At 41.1% G+C, this 19,570-nt stretch overlaps 1 protein-coding gene across 1 annotated transcript in view; it reads left to right on the top strand.

Moving 5' to 3' along the window:
- Positions 1-19,570, top strand: part of Ccdc171 (coiled-coil domain containing 171) — a 313,064-nt gene that overhangs the window by 8,530 nt on the left and 284,964 nt on the right. Inside the window, exon 2 of the mRNA XM_042692902.1 lies at positions 2,187-2,342. Coding sequence (XP_042548836.1) covers positions 2,299-2,342 — 44 coding nt within the window. The 5' untranslated portion in view covers positions 2,187-2,298. The remainder of the gene's footprint in view (positions 1-2,186; positions 2,343-19,570) is intronic.

Here is a 19,570-nt window from a genome sequence, read left to right as displayed (position 1 = left end):
AGTGGTGCTGTGGCTCAAGTGGTAGAGCTCTAGCCTTGAGCTGAAAAGCTGAGGGACAGCGGCCAGGCCCAGAGTTCAGGCCCCACAACGGGACCCCCCCCCCCAAAAAAAAATAAAAGTTAATTTATGAAGAAGGCCTTTTGTACACATTAGTAAAAAAGATTTTTATAGAGTTATCTCTATGATCAAGAGAGTTAATCATTATTATTTTATTCTATGTTGGTATTGGGCTTGAACTCAGGGCCTCTTGCTGTCACTTGGCTTTCTTGTTCATATATGGACCTCTACCACTTGAGCCTTGGCCCTACTTTTTTGCTGTTTTTTTTTTAATTATTATTTTTTGAGATGCAGTCTCAAAGACTTTTCTGCCCAGGATGGTTTTGAATTTTAATTGTCCTGTTATCAACGCACCACCAGTGCCAGCTGAGTTTTCTTGTTTTAGTTTTTTATTTTTGTTTATCAGTGAGAGTTTACCTGTCTAGTGAGAGAGATAACTGTAGTTTTCTTTCCCAGGACTTGCTGAAAAAAAAAAAAGGACATTTTAAACTGTACATTTTACTGGATTGTTAGTTTTTTAAAAATTTATTTATTTATTTTTTGGGTCCAGTCGTGGGGCCTGAACTCTGGGCCTGGGCGCTGTCCCTCAGCTCTTCAGCTCAAGGCTAGTGCTCTACCACTTGAGCCACAGCGCCACTTCCAGCTTTTTTCTTTTTGCTTATGTGGTGCTGAGGAATGGAACCCAGGGCCTTATGCATGCAAGGCAAGCGTTCTACCACTGAGCCACCTTCCCAGCCCCTTTTTGTTTTATTTCTTTTTCGTGTTTCAAAAAAAATTTTTCTATTGAAGATCGCTGAATAAAAGAAACCACAAATCACCATTGGACCTTTTATTTGGGAGTGGTTTGGACTTTTCAGTCGCAATATTGTTTTACAACTTTCTGGTTGGGCAGAGGGAGTAGGTGACTCATGCCTGTAATCTTAGCTATTCCTGAGGTTGAGATCTGATCATCTTGGTTCAAATCCAGCCAGAAATTTGTTACTCATCTACAATTAACCACCAAAACAGCTGGAAGTGGAGCTTTGCGTCAAGTGGTAGAGTGCTAACCTTGAGCCTGAAAACTCAGGCCTTGAGTTTAAGCTTCAGGACCAGAACCAACAAAACAAAACAAAAAACTTCATTAGCAGGAGCGGCTTGTTTTTTTTTTTTTTTAAAGAAATAGAATTCTCTGTCCTGCAGTTGGGTGCTACGTATTCCATTTCCAAGTTCAAGCATAATTTGTTATTCTTTTTTCACAATTATTATTTTTGGATAACTTCATATAAAATATTAAAGTAAATACCTGTCCTTTCAAGAAGGATCATCTTTGTGGGTTTTCTTTTTTTTAAATGTTTTTGTCATTTTTGCTTCCAATGCTTTTTTTTTTTGTCCATTGTGGGGCTTGAGCTTGGGGGCTGGGTGCTGTCCCTGAACTCTTTTGGTCAAGGCTAGTGCTCTCCCTCTTTGAGCCACAGTGCTACTTCCAGTTTTTCTGGTAGTTATTTGGAGATAAAAGATTCTCATGGGGCTGGGAAGTTGGCTCAGTGGTACAGTGCTTGCCTCACATGCATGAGGCCCTGGGTTTGATTCCTCAACACAACATAAGCAGAAAAAGCCAGAAGTGGTGCCGTGGCTCAAGTGGTAGGGTGCTTGCTTTGAGCTGAATAGCTGAGGGACAGCTCCCAGGCCCAGAATTCAGGCCCCATGACCAAAAAAGAAGAGTCTCATGGACTTTGTTGCCCAGGATGGCTTTGAATTTTGATCCTCAGATCTCAGCCTCCTGAGTAGCTAGGATTACAGGTGTGAGCCACCAGTGCCTGCTGCATTTTAAAAATAAACCCTTCATGGGGGGGAGGGGGGAGGCTGGGAAGGGAGGTCAAGGGTAAACAAAGGAGGAGGCTGCAATGCTTGGTAAGAAATGTATGCATTATCCTGCCCATGTAATTGTAACCCCTCTGTATAGTATGTTCTCAAATAAAATAAAATAAAATTAAAAAAAAAAATAAACCCTTCTTTTAAAAAAATCACTTGTTTGTTATACAATAATTTAAAAAAAAATTAGCAACCAGCCTATAGATCAAAAGAAAAATAATCAGTTCTTTCAGGAATCAAATATAAACTTGCTGTTGTATTGTTTATTATATTAACAGACTTTAGTCCACCTAACCTGTAACACAGACATCTTGAACAATTTCAATCATCAATAAAGAACTATATCATTAAGAAACAGTGGGGTATTTTTAAGGAGTTGGAAGACTTACCATGAGTGTAAACTCTTCAAATAGTACCACTGGTGATACTCAAAGGTAAGCCTTCAGTCTTTTTTTTTTAGTTGAAAAATGCTATTGGTTGCAAGGAACAAGTACTTGTGACTGTGAGAGCTAATTGTAAGAATTTTGATGGAAGCATAAAGGAAGTAAAAATATCTTGGAACGGAGGAAACAGGATGATGCCTTATAAACATAGCTCTGGGTCCAGAGATTCTACAGGGCCTATTATGCTTCTTTGTTAACTTTGTTAACGCTGTGTATGTGAAGTTTGTCCTGAGACTAGAGCTTTGGTTGTTCTTTTCCATTACTCTAAATCTTTTACTTGTGTTTCTGCTTATTTCCACTTGGGTTTGGCCATTGTTTCATTTTGCCATAATGTCTGTGATTCTAATTTCTCTTGTTCATCTCAGTAGCTCTAATTGTTTCTGCTAAAGCATTCTTTTAGTTTTAGCTCTACTGTTAATTGCTCTTGTACTTTGTATCTCTCAGTTTACATTTTGAGAAGATGCATTTAATTGCATCATTTTAAGGTAGAATGAGATTTTTTTGTTCTGTTGGTCATGGGGCATGAACTCTGGGTCTGGGTGCTGTCCCTCACCTCTTCAGCTCAAGGCTAATGCTCTACCACTTGAGACACAGTACCACTTCTGGTTTTCTGGAGGTTTATTGGAGGTAAGAGTCTCATGGGCTTTCCTGCTTGGCTGCCTTTGAACCGAGATCCTCAGATCTCAGCCTCCTGAATAGCAAGGATTACAGGTGTGAGCCACCGGCGCCCAGCTTGCTTCATCTTTTTTGTATCATAGATTTCTTTATACCTTTGAGTAAGTGATTAATTTTAGTTCATTTACCTATGGTAGGTGGGGTATAGTATTCTAAGGTATTACAAAACTGGACCCTTGAGGAGAATGCAACTTTCTATTAAGTATAGTTTTAAAAAATGTAAGTATAGAAATTGAACATATATATGCAGAACTTTTTTTTTTGTCAGTCGTGGGACTTTGAACTCTGGGCCTGGGTGCTGTCCTCAGCTCTTCAGTGCTCCACCACTTGAATCACAGCACCACTTCTAGTTTTTTGGTGGTTAATTGGACTTTCTTGCCTGGGCTGACTTTGAACCATGGATTTTCAGATCTCAGCCTCCTGAGTAGCTAGGTTTACAGGCGTGAGCCACTGGCACCTGGCTATGTAGAACTTTTTTTTTTTTTTTTTGGTCAGTCGTGGGACTTGAACTCTGGGCATGGGCGCTGTCCTTCAGCTCTTCAGCTCAAGGCGAGTGCTCTACCACTTGAGCTACAGCGCCACTTCCGGTTTTCTGGTGTTTTATTGGAGATAGGAGTCTCATGGTCTCTCCTGCCCGGGCTGGCTTTGAACCGCGATCCTCAGATCTCAGCCTCCTGAGTAGCTAGGATTACAGGCGTGAGCCACCAGCGCCCGGCTTATGTAGAACTTTTATAGTCACATAACAGAAATGCTCTGCTAAATCTAAAATCATTGGGGATTATATTCTGTTTATTTAATTCTGTTTTCAAAATAATTTATTTAAAAGATATTCTACAAGCCAGGTGCAAGTGGCTAATGTCTATTATCCTAGCTACTCAAGAGGCTGAGATCTGATAAATGTGGTTCAGAGTCAGCTTGGGAAGTCAAATCCATGAGACTTTTATTTATTTTTTATTTATTTTATTTAAAAAAAATTTATTGTGAAAACACTGTACAGAGGGGTTACAATTACATGGGCAAGATAATGAGTACATTTCTTATCAAGCATTGTAGCCTCCTCCTTTGTTTCCCCTTCCCATCCCTTCCCATCCTCCCCCCACCCCACTCCAGAGACTTTTATTTTCAGTTAACCAGCAAAAATCTGGAAGCAGAGGTATAGCGCAAGTAATATATTACCAGTGTGAGGGGGAGATTGCTGAGGGATGCTGAAAGGCCCTGAGTTTAAACCACAGTAACAGCAGATACAAACTGCAGAAGCATCATGGGGGTTGGGAGGGGATAGTCTTTTCTCGTACTTAATTTGGCAAGGATAGATCTAGATGGTATACATGTTTGAATGTAATCCTACTTCTTAGAGTTTACTGCCAATAATATTTTGGGAAATATTTGTCCAGACTTTTTCCTACAAAAGTATTAACATATTAATGTTACAATAGTTCACATTAGTTTCATTCTTTTTTAGCTTGGAAAGGGAAAATGACTATAAATCTTTCATATTATTAGTGGCTACATTATTCTTCATAATTCTAGAATTTGAGCAAAATTATTTAAATTACCACTAACTTATATACATTTGTCTTTTAACAGATTCTAATTCATACCAGTGGCGTATGTAGTCTTTGTCTTCTTTCACTGTACATATTCTTGAGCTTTATCATGTTGTAGCCTGTATCAAAATGTTACTTCTTTTTATTGCTGAATATTCTATGGTATGGATACACTACATTTTGGTTATCTATTCAGTAGTTAGTAGGTGTTTGAGTTGTTTCCACTTTTTTTGGTCGATTATGGGGCTTGAACTCTGGGCCTGAGCGTTGTCCCTCAGCTCTTCAGCTCAAAGTGAGTGTTCTACCAGTTGAGCTACAGCACCACTTTCAGTTTTCTGGTGGTTTATTGGAGATAAGAGTTTCATGGACTTTCCTACCAGGGCTGGCTTTGAATGGCGATCCTTAAATCTCAGCCTCCTGAGTAGCTAGGATTACAGGTGTGAGCCACCAGGTCTCTGCTTTGTTTCCACTTTTGACTTCTATGAACATTTGATACAATTCTTATGTCAGCAGGAGGCCTGTGCTCACACCTGTAATCCTAGCAGTTTGGGAGGCTGAGATCTGACGGTCATGATTGGAAGCCAGCCTGGGCAGGAAAAGCCATGAGATAACTCCAATTAGGCTCCAGAAAACTGGAAGTGGAGCTGTGGCTCAAAGTGGTAGAGTTCTAGCCTTGAGCACAAAAAGCTCAGGGACAATGCCTAGGTCCTGAGTTCAAGCCCCATGACCACAACCCTCCCCCCAATCTGTATGTTGACATCCTGTTTCTCTTATTGAGTTGATTCTTTTTTTTTGGGGGGGGGGTCCAGTTGTGGGGCCTAAACTCTGGGCCTGGGCACTGTCCCTCAGCTCTTTTTTTTAATTTAATTTTATTTTATTTGAGAACATACTGTACAGAGGGGTTACAATTACATGGGCAGGATAATGCATACATTTCTTACGAAGCATTGCAGCCTCCTCCTTTGTTTACCCTTCACCTCCCTTCCCAGCCTCCCCCCTCCCCCCCCACCCAATCATACCCCTCCTCCCCCCCCACACCGACATTGTAAAGCTGGTTTTGACATGACATTTTGTACTTCTCATTGTTACAACAGGTCCACCTGAATCCTTAAACGACTTGTTTGTCCCCGTCTCCTCCACATGTTATACTGACATCAAATATAGTGAAAGCGGGGGTTACACTGTGGGGGAGGGACATACAAAGCAACAAAGAAATAATCTTATAAATGCGTTAGAAACACATGCATGAAAGAAACAAAAACATTAAAATACATATTTGAGGGCTCGTTTTCCTAACATCACATTCTCTGACTTTTTCCGCTTGACTCATACCTATACTAGATATTGCAAATAAGGGAAACCATAGGACCTATGTTTCTTTGGGCCTGGCTTACTTCACTTAATATAATTTTTTCCAAGCCTTTCCATTTCCTAACAAATGGGGAAATGTCATTCTTTCTGATGGAGGCATAGAATTCCATTGTGTATATATACCACATTTTCTTGATCCATTCATCTACTGAGGGGCATCTGGGTTGGTTCCATATCTTAGCTATGGTAAATAATGCTGCAATAAACATAGTTGTGCTGGTAGCTTTAGTGTGGTCTTTTTTGTAAACATTAGGGTGAATGCCCAAAAATGGGATTGTTGGGTCATAGGGGAGTTCTATGTGAAGTCTTTTGAGGAACCTCCATACTGCTTTCCAAAGTGGTTGAACAAGTTTACATTCCCACCAACAATGAAGTAAGGTTCCTTTCTGTCCACATCCTCTCCAGCATCTGTTGTTGTTAGAGTTCTTGATTTTTGCTGTTCTACCTGGAGTGAGGTGATATCTCAATGTTGTTTTGATTTGCATTTCTTTTATGGCTAGGGATGTTGAACATTTCTTCATGTGTCTATTGGCCATCCTTCTTTCTTCTTCAGAGAAGCTTCTCTTTAAGTCTTTCGCCCACTTACTTATTGGGCAGTTGTTTCTTTGAGGATTTGTTGTTGGGGGGTTTAATTTTTTGAGTTCCAAGTATATTTTAGATATGAGACCCTTGTCCGTTGTATGGCTAGTAAAGGTCTTCTCCCAATCCGTGTGTCCCTCAGCTCTTCAGTTCAAGGCTAGCGCTCTACCACTTGAGCCACAGCCCCACTTCTAGCTTTTTTTCTTTTTGCTTATGTGGTGCTGGGGGAATCGAACCCAGGGCCTCAGACATGCAAGGCTAGCGCTCTACCACTGAGCCACCTTCCCAGCCCAAGAACTCTATTTTTCCTTTTTTTTTTTTTTTTTAGGTCCGGTCGTGGGGCCTGAACTTTGGGCCTGGGCGCTATCCCTCAGATCTTCAGCTCAAGGCTAGCGCTCTACCACTTGAGCCACTTCCGGCTTTTTTCTTTTTTGCTTATGTGGTGCTGAGGAATCGAACCCAGGGCCTCATGCATGCAAGGCAAGCGGAACCCAGGGCCTCATGCATGCAAGGCAAGCGCTCTATCACTGAGCCACTTTTCCAGCCCCAGAACTCTAATGTTGAGCCTTGTATTCAGCCCTTTTGCATGCTAGTTATTAATTTAGTGCTAGTATAAGGGTTTGAACTGAAGACCTCACCCTCTCACTTAGCTTTTTTATTTTTTAATTCTGGGCTGGTGCTCTATCTCTTGAGCCACACTACCATTTCCAACTTTTTGCTGGTTAGATGGAGATAAGAGTCTGGTGGATTTGGCTACCTGGGCTACCTCAAACTTTGATACTTAGATTTCTGCCTTTTTTGTTGTTGTAGTTGGTCGTGGGGCTTGAACTGTGGGCCTGGGTGCTGGCTCTCAGCTTTTCAGCTCAAGGCAAGCGTTCTACCACTTTAGCCACAGCACCACTTCCAGTTTTTCTGGTAGTGTATTGGAGATAGAGTCTCATGGACTTTTCTGCCCGCCTGGCTTTGTTTCTTTCTTTTTTTTTTCTTTCTTGTTTTTTTTTTTGGGGGGGGGTCCGGTCATGAGGCCTGAACTCTGGGCCTGGGCACTGTCCCTCAGCTCTTCAGCTCAAGGCTAGCGCCACTTCCGGCTTTTTTCTTTTTGCTTATGTGGTGCTGAGGAATCGAACCCAGGGCCTCATGCATGCAAGGCAAGTGCTCTACCACTGAGCCACCTTCCCAGCCCATGCCCGGCTGGCTTTGAACCTCGATCCTCAGATCTCAGCCTCCTGAGTAGCTAGTGATATTTATTTTTAAGATTGGGACTTGTTTCTTACCTGATTGTGAGTCTGGACCATATTCTTTCTGTTTTTCACTTCTTGCTGCAGCTAGTATAACAGATGATTGACTCCATGTTCAGTTTCTTCCACTGAAGTGGAATCTCACAGATTTTTCTTTTTTTGGCCTGAACTGGCCTGGAATTTTGATCCTCCCAATCTCAGCCTTTCATGTGGCTGAGATGATGTGTGCTACCATGCCCAACTGTTGGGTGTCTCATATGTTTGTTCTGGCTAAACTCAAACCACAATTTTCCAATCTCAGTTTTCCAAGTAGATAGGATTACAGGTGTGAGGCGTTAACACCTGGCTATTGATTCATTTATTGAGATACCACCTAACTGTATAGCCCAGAATTCTTTGTATATTATGAATACAAACCCTTTATCAGATGTTTTCCCTTTTAGTGATTTGACTTCTTCCTTCCCTTTCCCTCCCTTCCTCTCTCCCCTTCTCCCCTCCCCTTCATTCCCCTTCCCCCCTTCTCCCCTCCCTCCCTCCCTCTCTTCCTCCTTCCCTCCCCCTGCCTTTCTAAGCTTTTTTTTTTCCATCTCAACTCTTGATTTTTTTTTCATGTTATTAGTTGATACTTTTCTTTCAACTGTTATCTACTGATTTCTACTACAGAAGATCATTCATGCCTGTCTTGTTTGCTATTAGTTTTTACATTTAGTGACCTTATAATCTTGGTTAAACTTGTTATTTTATGTACATTATTATAGTTGTGAAAATTTTTATTTGAGTTATATAGTACTGCTGAGTAAAATTTTTTTCTGATAAATGTTGTTTTCTTTGGATATTTTTACATTAAAATTTTTTTCCTTTTATTATAAAGGTGATATACAGGGCTGGGAAGATGGCTCAGTGGAAGAGTGCTTGCCTTGCATGCATGAGGCCCTGGGTTCAAGTCCACAGCATCACATAAACAGAAAAAGCCTGAAGTGGCGCTGTGGCTCAAGTGGTAAAGCACTAGCCTTGAGCTGAAGAGCTGAGGGACAGTGCCCAGGTCCAGAGTTCAGGCTCCATGACCGACAAAAAAAAAAAAAAAAGGTGATGTACAGAAAAGAGGTTATAGTTACACATGTCAGGTAACAAGTACATTGCTTTTTGGACAGTGACACCCCTTTCCTTTCTGTCTCCTAGTTTTTCTGTCCAATCCTACCCTCATGTTGTATAGTTCATTTCTTTTTTTTTTTTTTTGTCGGTCTGGGGCTTGAACTCTGGGCCTGGACGCTGTCCCTCACCTCTTCAGCTCAAGGCGAGCGCTCTACCACTTGAGCTACAGTGCCACTTCCGGTTTTCTGGTGGTTTATTGGAGATAGGAGTCTCACGGTCTCTCCTGCCCGGGCTGGCTTTGAACCGCGATCCTCAGATCTCAGCCTCCTGAGTAGCTAGGATTACAGGCGTGAGCCACCAGCGCCTGGCTGTATAGTTCATTTCTACATAGTGTCTAGTGAGTACTACTGCTGCATTTGTTCACCCGTTGTTCCTCCATTTCTGTGCCACCCCTTAAAAGACAGATAAATGAACAAACAAGACAGAAAAGAAAACAACAGCAACAAGAAAAAGCCTGTTTCCATTTTCTGGAGTTTATTTTTGATAAATAATTATTTTATATGATCAGAGGCACATAGGCATTGTGACTTTGTGTTCCACCCCTAAGAGTATCTTCCTTTGGTTTCACTGTGTGTGAATGCCTAGAGTTCTGTGTAATTCACCATGTTCAGTGTATTTTAGATCTAGCTTCCTTTCCTTGGATTTAATGGTTATCTTATTTATTTCTTGGTTTGCTTAATTTCTATGAACTTATCATGAATCGAACTAAACTGTAGGAATCATGCCTCTACCAAGCTCTATGACTCTCCTTTCAATATGTTCATATATTTTCTGTTGCTTCCTATCATCATCTTTTTAAATAAATAATTCCTAGAGGCTCTGGCCAGTCCAGTTGGGATAGATTACCTTTTAAGTACTTTGCTGCATAAATGTCATCTTAGTATTTCTTTTTATCCCTATCCTGGAAATCCTTTCAATGCTTTCTTTTTTTTTTGGGTCCAGTTGTGGGGCCTGAACTCTGGGCCTGGGCGCTGTCCCTCAGCTCTTCAGCTCAAGACGAGTGCTCTACCACTTGAACTACAGCGCCACTTCTGGTTTTCTGGTGGTTTATTGGAGATAAGAGTTTCACGGACTTTCCTGTCTGGGCTGGCTTTGAACCGAGATCCTCAGATCTCAGCCTCCTGAGTAGCTAGGATTACAGGTGTGAGCCACCAGCACCCGGCTCAATGCTTTCTTATGTGGAAAACTCTTACTCTAGGAACTTAAATCTCAGCTTAGGTCCTTATTTTGGTGGAGCATATTCTCCATTAGCCTCCTAAGAACGTTTATGGGAGGTATATATTTTGAGATGTTGCAAATCTGAAGTAGCCTTCCTTACTGTCTTGTCTTTGAATGACAACTTGGGCAAAAGTTCTAACTTGGAAATTATTTCCCTTAGAATTTTGTCAGGCATTGCAGCATTATTTTCTAATTTCAAGTGTTTCTTTTGAGAGTTGATACCAAACATAATTCTTAATCTTTTATGTAGAGTTGCATAATGTCTTACACTTGTAATCTCAGCTACTTGGGAGGAGAAGATCAGGAGAATTACCAGGATTTAAGGCCAATCTGAGCACAAAGTTAGTGAGAATCCTTTTTAGTCAATAAGCTGGGCATGGTGGTGCATATCTGTGATCCCATCTATGGTATAGCTTAAGTGGGAGGATGCCTGGCTTGAATGAGACTTGGAGTTTAAACAGTTCTCATTAGAGGAACTGTTATCTGTGCTGAGGTTTGAATTCAAGTCCTTATGCATGCTTGGCTGGCATTCTGCTGCTTGAGCCATGCCTCCAGCCTGGCTTTTTTCTGGCTATTTTGGAGATGGTGTCTCTAGGACTTTCCTGCCCAAGCTGGCTTCAGACCTTGATGATCTGGATCTTAGCCTCCTGAATAGCTAGGATTTAGTGTGTGTCACTGGCACCTGGCTGGAGGGTCTCTCCCAACTCCATTGTCTGATATTTTTCAGCATTGAACACACATTGAATAATATTCTTCAGAATGTCTACTTTTTTTTTCCTTTAATGATTTCTTTTCTTCCAGAAAGCCATTATAGGTTAAAATGACGTATCATGGAGCCAAACTGGGAAGTATGAATTCCATTTCTGTCTCATATTAGCCCTGTTAAGTAGGGCAAATGACCTTATTTTCCTGATTTGTAAATCAGGGTCATAATGGTATCTCTCTAACAGGTATCTATCTAGCAGTGTTATTAAAAAGATTAAATTTATGGGCTGGGAATGTGGCTTAATGGTTGAGTGCCTACCATGCATGAAGCCCTAGGTTTGATCCCTCAGTAGGTACCATATAAACAGAAAAAGCCAGAAGTGGTACTATGGTTCATGTGATAGAGTGTTATCCTTGAGCAAAAGAAGCTCAGGGACAGTGCCCATGCCCTGAGTTCAAGTCCTAGGACTGGCAAAAAAAAAAAAAAAAGATTAAATTTATATGTTTAAAATGCTTAGATGAGATTTTTCTCCCTCCCTCCCTCTCTCCCTCCCTCCATCCTTCCCTTCCTCCCTTCCTCCCTTCCTCACTCCCTACCCTTCTGTCTCTCATGCTTTCTTTTCTTCATTGGTTGTTGGTCATGGCTTGAACTCAGGACCTGGGAACTGTTCCTGAGCTTTTTTGTTCAAGGCCAGTACTCTACCACTTTGAGGCAGAGTTTCACTTCTAGTTTTTAGGTGGTTAATTGGAGATAAGCATCTCACAGACCTTCCTTTTGGGGCTTGCTTTGAACTATTATTATCAGACCTGGCCTCCTAAGTAATTAGGACTACAGAAGTGAACCACCAGTGCCTGGCTCAGATGAGTGTTTGTAAAGCAATATTGCTTTTTGTTAGCAATTTAGGTTATGGTTATTATTATTATTATTATTTGGTAGTGGGGCTTGAACTCAGGGCCTAGGTGCTGTCTCTGAGCTCTTTGCCTCAAAGCTAGTCCTCTACCACTTTAACATGGTGCCACTTTTGGCTTTTGAGTGGTTAATTGGGGATAAAAGTCTCCTGGGGACTTTTATGCCTGGGCTAACTTTGAATGTGATCCTAAGATCTCAGCCTCCTAAGTAGCTAGGATTATAGGTGTGAACCATCAGTGCCGTGCCTGGTTTATAATCACATTTGATAATTCTTTCTATAGACTTTTCTTTTTTTTTTTTTGGGTTGGTCATGGGGCTTGAACTCTGGGCTTGGACACTGTCCCTGTGCTCTTCAGCACAAGGTGAGCGTTCTACTGCTTGAGCCACAGCGCCATTTCCTGTTTTCTAGTGGTTTACTGGAGATAAGAGTCTCACGGCATTTCCTGCCTGGGCTGGCTTTGAACTGTGATCCTCAGATCGCAGCCTCCTGAGTAGCTAGGATTATAGGTGTGAGCCACAGTCATCTGGCTTCTATATAGATTTTGAACCTCAGTGGTCTTCTTCTTTTTTTTTTTTTTTTGTTGTTGGTTGTGGCGCTTGAACTCTGGGCCTGGGCACTGTCCCTCAACTCTTCAGCTCAAAGCAAGCACTCTACCTCTTGAGCCACAGCACCATTTCCGGATTTCTACTGGTTTATTGGAGATAAGAGTCTCACAACCTTTCCTGCCTGAGGGGGCTTTGAACCGAGTTCCTCAGATCTCAGCCTCTTGAGTAGGTAGGATTACAGGCATGAGCAACTGGTGCCTGGCTCAGTCTTTTTTTTTTCCTTCAAATTTTTTATTGTGATTAAGTGGTTACCTAATTTCCCAAATTTCACAGTATTGTGGGATAGTGATGCTTAGTTAAAGTCACAAACACATTCTAACTTTCATAGGACAAATTGTCTATCATGATCTATAACATTTATGAGTTCTGTGAGCTTTGCAGTATAGTTATTTCTTCCACTTTGGGTGATATGTACATTTCTTTTGTTTTGCATAGCATCAGCTGTTCCCTCTTTCCCACTTGTTCCCTCCTTCCCATCGCTGCCATTGAGTTGCTTAGTTAATTTTGATCAATGTCCAGTGCAACTGATGGGTCCCATTGTTGTATGTTTTTCCCTGATTCCCTCTAGTTCTGTGTCCTCCTCCTGGTTTCCCTTCCTTGTGCACATATATACCATATATGTGATCACCAGCATGGGGTTATTTAGTAGTAATTCAACCAGATTACCTCGCTCAACGTGATTTCTTCTAGTTCCATCCATTTCCCTGAAAATGCCATTATTTTGTCCTTTCTAATGGCTGCATAATATTCCATTGTGTATAGATATCACAAGTTTTGGATCCATTCATCTGTGGTGGGACATCTGGGTTGTGTCCATATCCTGGCTATTGTGAACAGTGCTGCAATAAACATGGAGGTGCATGTGTACTTGTATACTGGTTCCTGTTGTTCAGGATAGATGCCTAGAAGTGGTATGACTGGGTCATAAGGGAGGTCAATATTTAGATTTCTGAGGACCCTCCAGACTGCTTTCCAAAGTGGTTGTATAAGTGTACATTCCCACCAGCAGTGTAATAGGGTTCCTCTTTCTCCGCATCCCCTCCAGCATTTGTCATTGGCTGACTTTTGAATGTAGGCCATTCTGACTGGGGTAAGTTGTTATCTCAGGGTTGTCTTTATTTGCATTTCCTTCACAACCAGGGATGGTGAACATTTCCTCATGTATTTCTTTGCCATTTTTATCTCTTCTTCTGAGAAGTCTCTCTTTAGTTCCCTTGCCCATTTAGTAATTAGTTTGTTAGGTTTGGGAGGGATTAGTTTCTTGAGTTCCTTGTATATACTGGATATTAGCCCCTTGTCTGATATATTGCTGGTAAATATTTTTTCCCAGTTAGTTGGTTGTCTTTCTAGCTTGGTTGCTATAGCTTTAGCTGTGCAGAAACTTTTTATTTTAAGGTAGTCCTATTTGTTGAGTCTCTCTCCAATTTGTTGTGACCCTGGGACTCTGCTCAGGAAGTTCCTTCCTGTGCCTACAAGTTCAAGTGTCTCTCCTACTCTCTTGTGCAGTAGTTTCAGAGATTCAGGTTTGATGTTAAGGTCTTTAATCCATTTTGGGTCGATGTTGGTGCATGGTGATAGGCTGGGGTCCACTTTTAGTCTTCTGCATGTGGCCTCCCAGTTTTTCCAGCACCAGTAGTTGAAGAGGCTGTGTTTCTTCCACTGTATGTCTTTGGCTCCTTTGTCAAATATCAGCTGACTGTAGGCGTGTGGTTTTATTTCTGTATCTTCTACTCTATTCCATTGGGTCTTCTGGTCTGTTTTTGTGCTCGTACCATGCTGTCTTTGTTATTACGGCTCTATAGTAGAGTTTGAAGTCTGGCATCGAGATCCCTCCCATGTTGTCTTTTTTTCCTAGAATTGTTTTGGCTATTCTAGGTCTTTCGTTGTTCCATATGAATTTTTGGCCTGTTTTCTGTATTTCAGAAATGTACGTTATTGGGATTTTAATAGGAATTGCATATTAATTTTGGCAGTATTGCCATTTTCACTAATATTACGTCTGCCTATCCAAGAGCATGGAAGGTCTTTCCATTTCCTGGTGTCTTCTGTAATTTCTTTCTTTCAGTTTTTATAGTTTTCATTAAATAATTCTTTTACATCTTTGGTTAGGTTAATTCCTGTTAGGTTTTTAAAAAGAGGTAGCCGAGTAAGAACTGCACCAGCACTCACGTGGTATTCAGGTGAGGGGTAGGTTTATTCAGTAGACCTGCTGGAACCAGGCAAGGTTGGCACTCCACGTGGCTGGGAAAGAGAGAGAGCTGGTAAAGAGAGAGGAAAGAGAGAGAAAAGAGCTAGAAAAGAGCAGAGAGAGCAAGAAAAGAACAGAGAGCAGAGAGCTAGAAGCGAACAGAGAGAGCGCCTGGGCCTGCACTAGGCCTTATCTAGGGTATGGGCGGGGAAAGGTGTGGCCACATCAAATTCAGATGTACCTCAGCGGATGCAGATGTGACCTCTTCCAGGTGTCCCAGTTGCCTAGGTAATGCAGGTACTGGGTAGAGACTTTGCTGCAAGGAGGGTGGAGTCTGCTAGCCATCCAGGAGCGGACCTTACAATTCCTAAATATTTATTTTTTGAGAGGTTATTGTGAATGAGATTGCTTCCTTTATTTCCCTCTCTGCTTGTATGTTGTTGGTGTATAGGAAGGTGACCAATTTTTATGGGTTGATTTTGTATCCTGCTACTTTGCTGAAGTGGTTTATAATTTCTAAGAGTTTGGGGATGGAGTTTTTGGGATCATGAAGGCATAGTATCATGTCATCTGCAAAAAGGGATAGTTTAATTTCTTCCTTCCCTATGTGGATCGCTTTAATGTCTTTTTCTTGCCTTATTGCCCTGGCTAAGGGTTCCAGGACTATATTGGAGAGGAGTGGAGACAGTGGACATCCTTGCCTTGTTCCTGATTTTGGGAGAATTGGTTGTAGTTTTTCCCCATTAAGTATAATATTGGCTATTGGCCTGTTGCATATGGCTTTTATTGTTTTAAGGAATGTTCCTTCTATTCCTATTTTCTCCAGGGCTTTTAACATGAATGAATGTTGTATCTTATCTAAAGCTTTTTCTGCATCTGTGGAGATAATCATGTGGTTCTTGACCTTGGCTCTGTTGATGTGTTGGATCACATTTATTGATTTACATATGTTAAACCATCTCTGGGATGAAGGCTACCTGGTCGTAGTGTATGATTTTTTAAAAAATGTGTTTCTGGATTCTGTTAGCTTGAATTTTGTTAAGGAGCTTTGCGGAGATTGGTCTGTAGATTTCTTTTTTGATTAGGTCTTTGCCTGGTTTGGAAATGAGTGTGATATTGGCATCGTAGAATGTGTTTAGGATAGCTCCCTCTTTTTCTACTTCTCTGAAGAGCTTGAGGAGTACGATATCATTTCTTCTTTAAAGGTCTTATAGAATTCTGTTGTGAATCCATCTGGTCCTGGCCTTTTCCTTTTTGGAAGACTTCTGATTGCTTCCTGTATCTTGTTGTAAGATATTGGCTTATTTAATCGATTTATTTCTTCTTTGCTCAGTTTGGGCAACTTGTATTTCTCTAAAAATGCATCCATTTCTGCTAGGTTTTCTTTCTTTAGAGAGTATAACTTTTGAAAATAGTTCTTTATAATTGTTTGGATGTCTTGGGTATTTGTTATGATTTTTCTGATGACATCCCTTATCTTGTTAATTAATCTTGCCAAAGGTCAATCAATTTTATTTTTTCAAACCAGCTTTTATTGTATTAATTTTTTTATTGTATTAATTTTATTTATAATTTTCCTATTCTCTATCTCATTAATTTCTGCTCTTAATTTGATTATCTGGCTCCATCTAGTAACTTTAGGTTCCATTTTTTCATGTTTTCTAGCTGTTTTAATTGCTACATGAGATTATTTACTTGGTCTGTCTCTATTTTCTTGATGTGGGCACTAAGGGCGATAAATTTGCCTCTCAGGACTGCTTTTGCTGTGTCCCACAAGTTTCTTTGTGATGATGTGTCTTCATTTTCATTGAATTGTAGGAATTTTTAAATTTCTTCTGTTACCCAGTTGTTGCTTAGAAGTGTGCTGTTCAGAGACTGGGAAGGTGGTTCAGTGTAGAGCGCTTGCCTTGCATGCCTGAGGCCCTGGGTTCGATTCCTCAGCACCACATAAGCAAAAAAAAAAAAAAAAAAGCCGGAAGTGTCGTTGTGGCTAAGTGGTAGAGCACTAGCTTTGAGCTGAAGAGCTGAGGGACAGTGCCCAGGCCCAGAGTTTAGGCTCCATGACCGGACCCAAAAAAAAAAAAAAGAAGTGTGCTGTTCAATTTTCATGTATTTGAGTAATTTCTGCAGTATGTTTTGTTATTGAGAACTAGCTTGATTCCACTGTGGTCAGATAGGATACAGGGAATTATGTCAATTCCCTTGTATTTGCTTAAGTTCCTTGCATGAACTATGATATGGTCTATTTTGGAGAAAGTTCCATGAGCTGCTGAGAAGAATGTGTACTGTGTTGTTTTAGGGTGAAATATTTGGTAGATGTCAGTTAGTTCTGCTTGAAGTATGGCCTCACTTAATTCGGTAGCTTCTTTGCCAATCCTCTGGTTGGTAGACCTATTCTTTGGTGAGAGTGGGGTATTAAAGTCTCCTAGTATTATCGTATTTGGATCTATTTTATTCTGTAAGTTTAAGAGTATTTGCTTAACGTATTTGGGTGCTCCAATGTTTGGGGAGTATAAGTTGATAATGGTAATATCCTCCTCTTGATTGTTCCCTGTATTAATATGTAGTGTCCTTCCTTGTCTTTTTGTATTGATTTTAATAAAAAGTTTATTTTGTCAGGTATCAGGATAGCTACTCCTTCTTTCTTACTGGGGGCATTTGATTGGTAGATCTTTTTCCAACCCTTCACTCTGAGTTTGTATGTTTGGCTGAGAGGTGGGTTTCTTGAAGGCAACAGATGGATGGGTCATGTTTTCTTTTCTATTCTTTTTTTTGTCAGTCATGGGGCTCGAACTCTGGGGTTGGGCGCTATCCCTCAGCTCTTCAGCTCAAGGTGAGCTCTCTACTGCTGGAGCCACAGCACCACTTCCGATTTTCTAGTGGTTTATTGGAGATAAAGTCTCATGGAGGGCTGGGAAGGTGGCTTAGAGGTAGAGTGCTTGCTTTGCATGCATGAGGCCCTGGGTTCGATTCCTCAGCACCACATAAGCAGAACAAAAAAAAAGCTGGAAGTGGGGCTGTGGCTCAAGTGGTTGAGTGCTAGCCTTGAGCTGAAGAGCTGAGGGACAGCGCCCAGGCCCAGAGTTCAGATCCACGACCAGATCCAAAAAAAAAAAAAAGAGTCTCATGGAGTTTCCTGCTGGGGCTGGCTGAACTGTGATCCTCAGATCTCAGCCTGCTGAGTAGCTAGGATTACAGGCGTGAGCCCAGTGGGTCATGTTTTCTAATCCAATCTGCAGTTCTTTTTCTTTGGATTGGTGAATTAAGTCCGTTAATATTTAAGGTTAATATAGAGAGATGCATTGTGGTCCCTGTCATTCCCTGTTTTCCTAAGCTTTTCTTCTTTCCTTTTCTCCTGTGCTTACTAAGTTAGACTTCTATTCATACCTGTCTCATGCGGGTCCCACTTCCTGGTTGCTTTCTTCAGGTCATGTTTTTCCTCTTAATATTCTTTGTAATGCTGTCTTTTTTTTTTTAATTTTATTTTATTTGTGAACATTGTAATGCTGTCTTATTGTTTATGAATTCATTTAGTTTTTCTTTACTATTAAAAATTTTAGTTTCTCCATTGAATGTGAATACTAGCCTTACTGAGTATATCAGTCTGGGCTGGCAGTTATTGGTTCTCAGAACTCAGATGGTACTTTCCCAGGTCTTTCTTGAATTCAGTGTCTGTGTGGAGAGATCTGCAGTGATTCTAATTTTCCCATTGTAGTCTAGCTCCTTCTTCGTTTTTGCTGCATACAATATTGTTTCCTTATTATTCCTTATTATATTATTTTTACTATAATGTGTCTAGAAGTGTTTCTCCTGGGATCCTGCTTGTTAGGTGTTCTATATGCTTCTGTTATGTAGGTAAGATGTTCTCTTTTAAGATGGGGGAATTTTTCATTGATAATATTGTTGAATAGCTGTTGCATTCCCTTGCTTTGATATTCCTCGCCTTCATCAACACCAATATACGAAGGTCAAATTTCTTGGCACTATGTGCTACTCTTGGATTTCCCTTTGGCATAATTTAAGTGATTTTTTCATATCTGTGACTTTTTGGTCCAGTTGGTGCATTCTGTCTTCTGTATCTGACACTCTAAATTCCATTTCATTCACTCCGTTTCATTCACTATTCATTGTGGTTTGCATGGAGGAAATGGACTCACTTATGGATTCAATGTTGATTCTCAAAGTACTAATCTCACCTCTTAGTGAGGTGTGTATTGTCTCTATTTTTGTACTAATCTGACCTCTTAGTAAGGTGTGTACTGCCTCTATTTTTGCATGCACCTCCGGTTTGAAATCTTGCATCTCTTTTGATAGTTCGTCCCTGTGTTCTTTAAATTTCTGATCTATTTTTCGCTTTAATTCTTGAGTCATTGCCTCTAGCATCTCTTGGATGTAGCTTTTGTCTTCCATTTCTGCTTTGCTCCCACTGGGGCTCTTCCCTGGGTGGCTGCTGGCTTTTGGAGGTAGCTTGCTATTCTGGGTGTTGATAAACCTTGTAATTTTTCTCTGATTTTCACATGGGGATTCAGGGATTATTGGAGATTAATCTGAAATTTTGTTTTGGTCAATAGGTGTCTGTCTTTGCTTGGTTGCTTTTTCTGGGTTGGCGGAGATAGTGGTCCTCTTGGAGGCTGACCTCCAGCAGCTGGTCTGACTCATATAGGGCTCTTGGCTGTCTGTTGTAGATCACTGGCAGTTCCTGCCTTTAGAAGGACTGACCGGCCTAGACTGCTCCTGTTTACTCCTACAGGTGCTCTTGGCGAGATCGGGTGTGCTGGATGTACTCTCCCAGTTGCTGGAGTCTGCTATGGGCTCCTGATTTTTTTTTTTTTGCCGGTTGTGGGCCTGAACTCTGGGCCTGGGCGCTGTCCCTCAGCTCTTCAGCTCAAGGCTGGTGCCCTACCATTTGAGCCACAGCACCATTTCTGGCCCTTTCTGCTTATGTGGTGCTGAAGAATCAGATCCAGGGCCTCATGCACACAAGGCAAGCACTCTACCGCTGAGCCACCTTACCAGGCTGAGCTCCTGAC

Source organism: Dipodomys spectabilis, unplaced genomic scaffold, assembly GCF_019054845.1.
Source record: "Dipodomys spectabilis isolate Male_0828 unplaced genomic scaffold, ASM1905484v1 ptg000158l, whole genome shotgun sequence".
NCBI classification, from domain to species: Eukaryota; Metazoa; Chordata; class Mammalia; order Rodentia; family Heteromyidae; genus Dipodomys; species Dipodomys spectabilis.
This window is presented reverse-complemented; position numbering and strand designations above follow the sequence as displayed.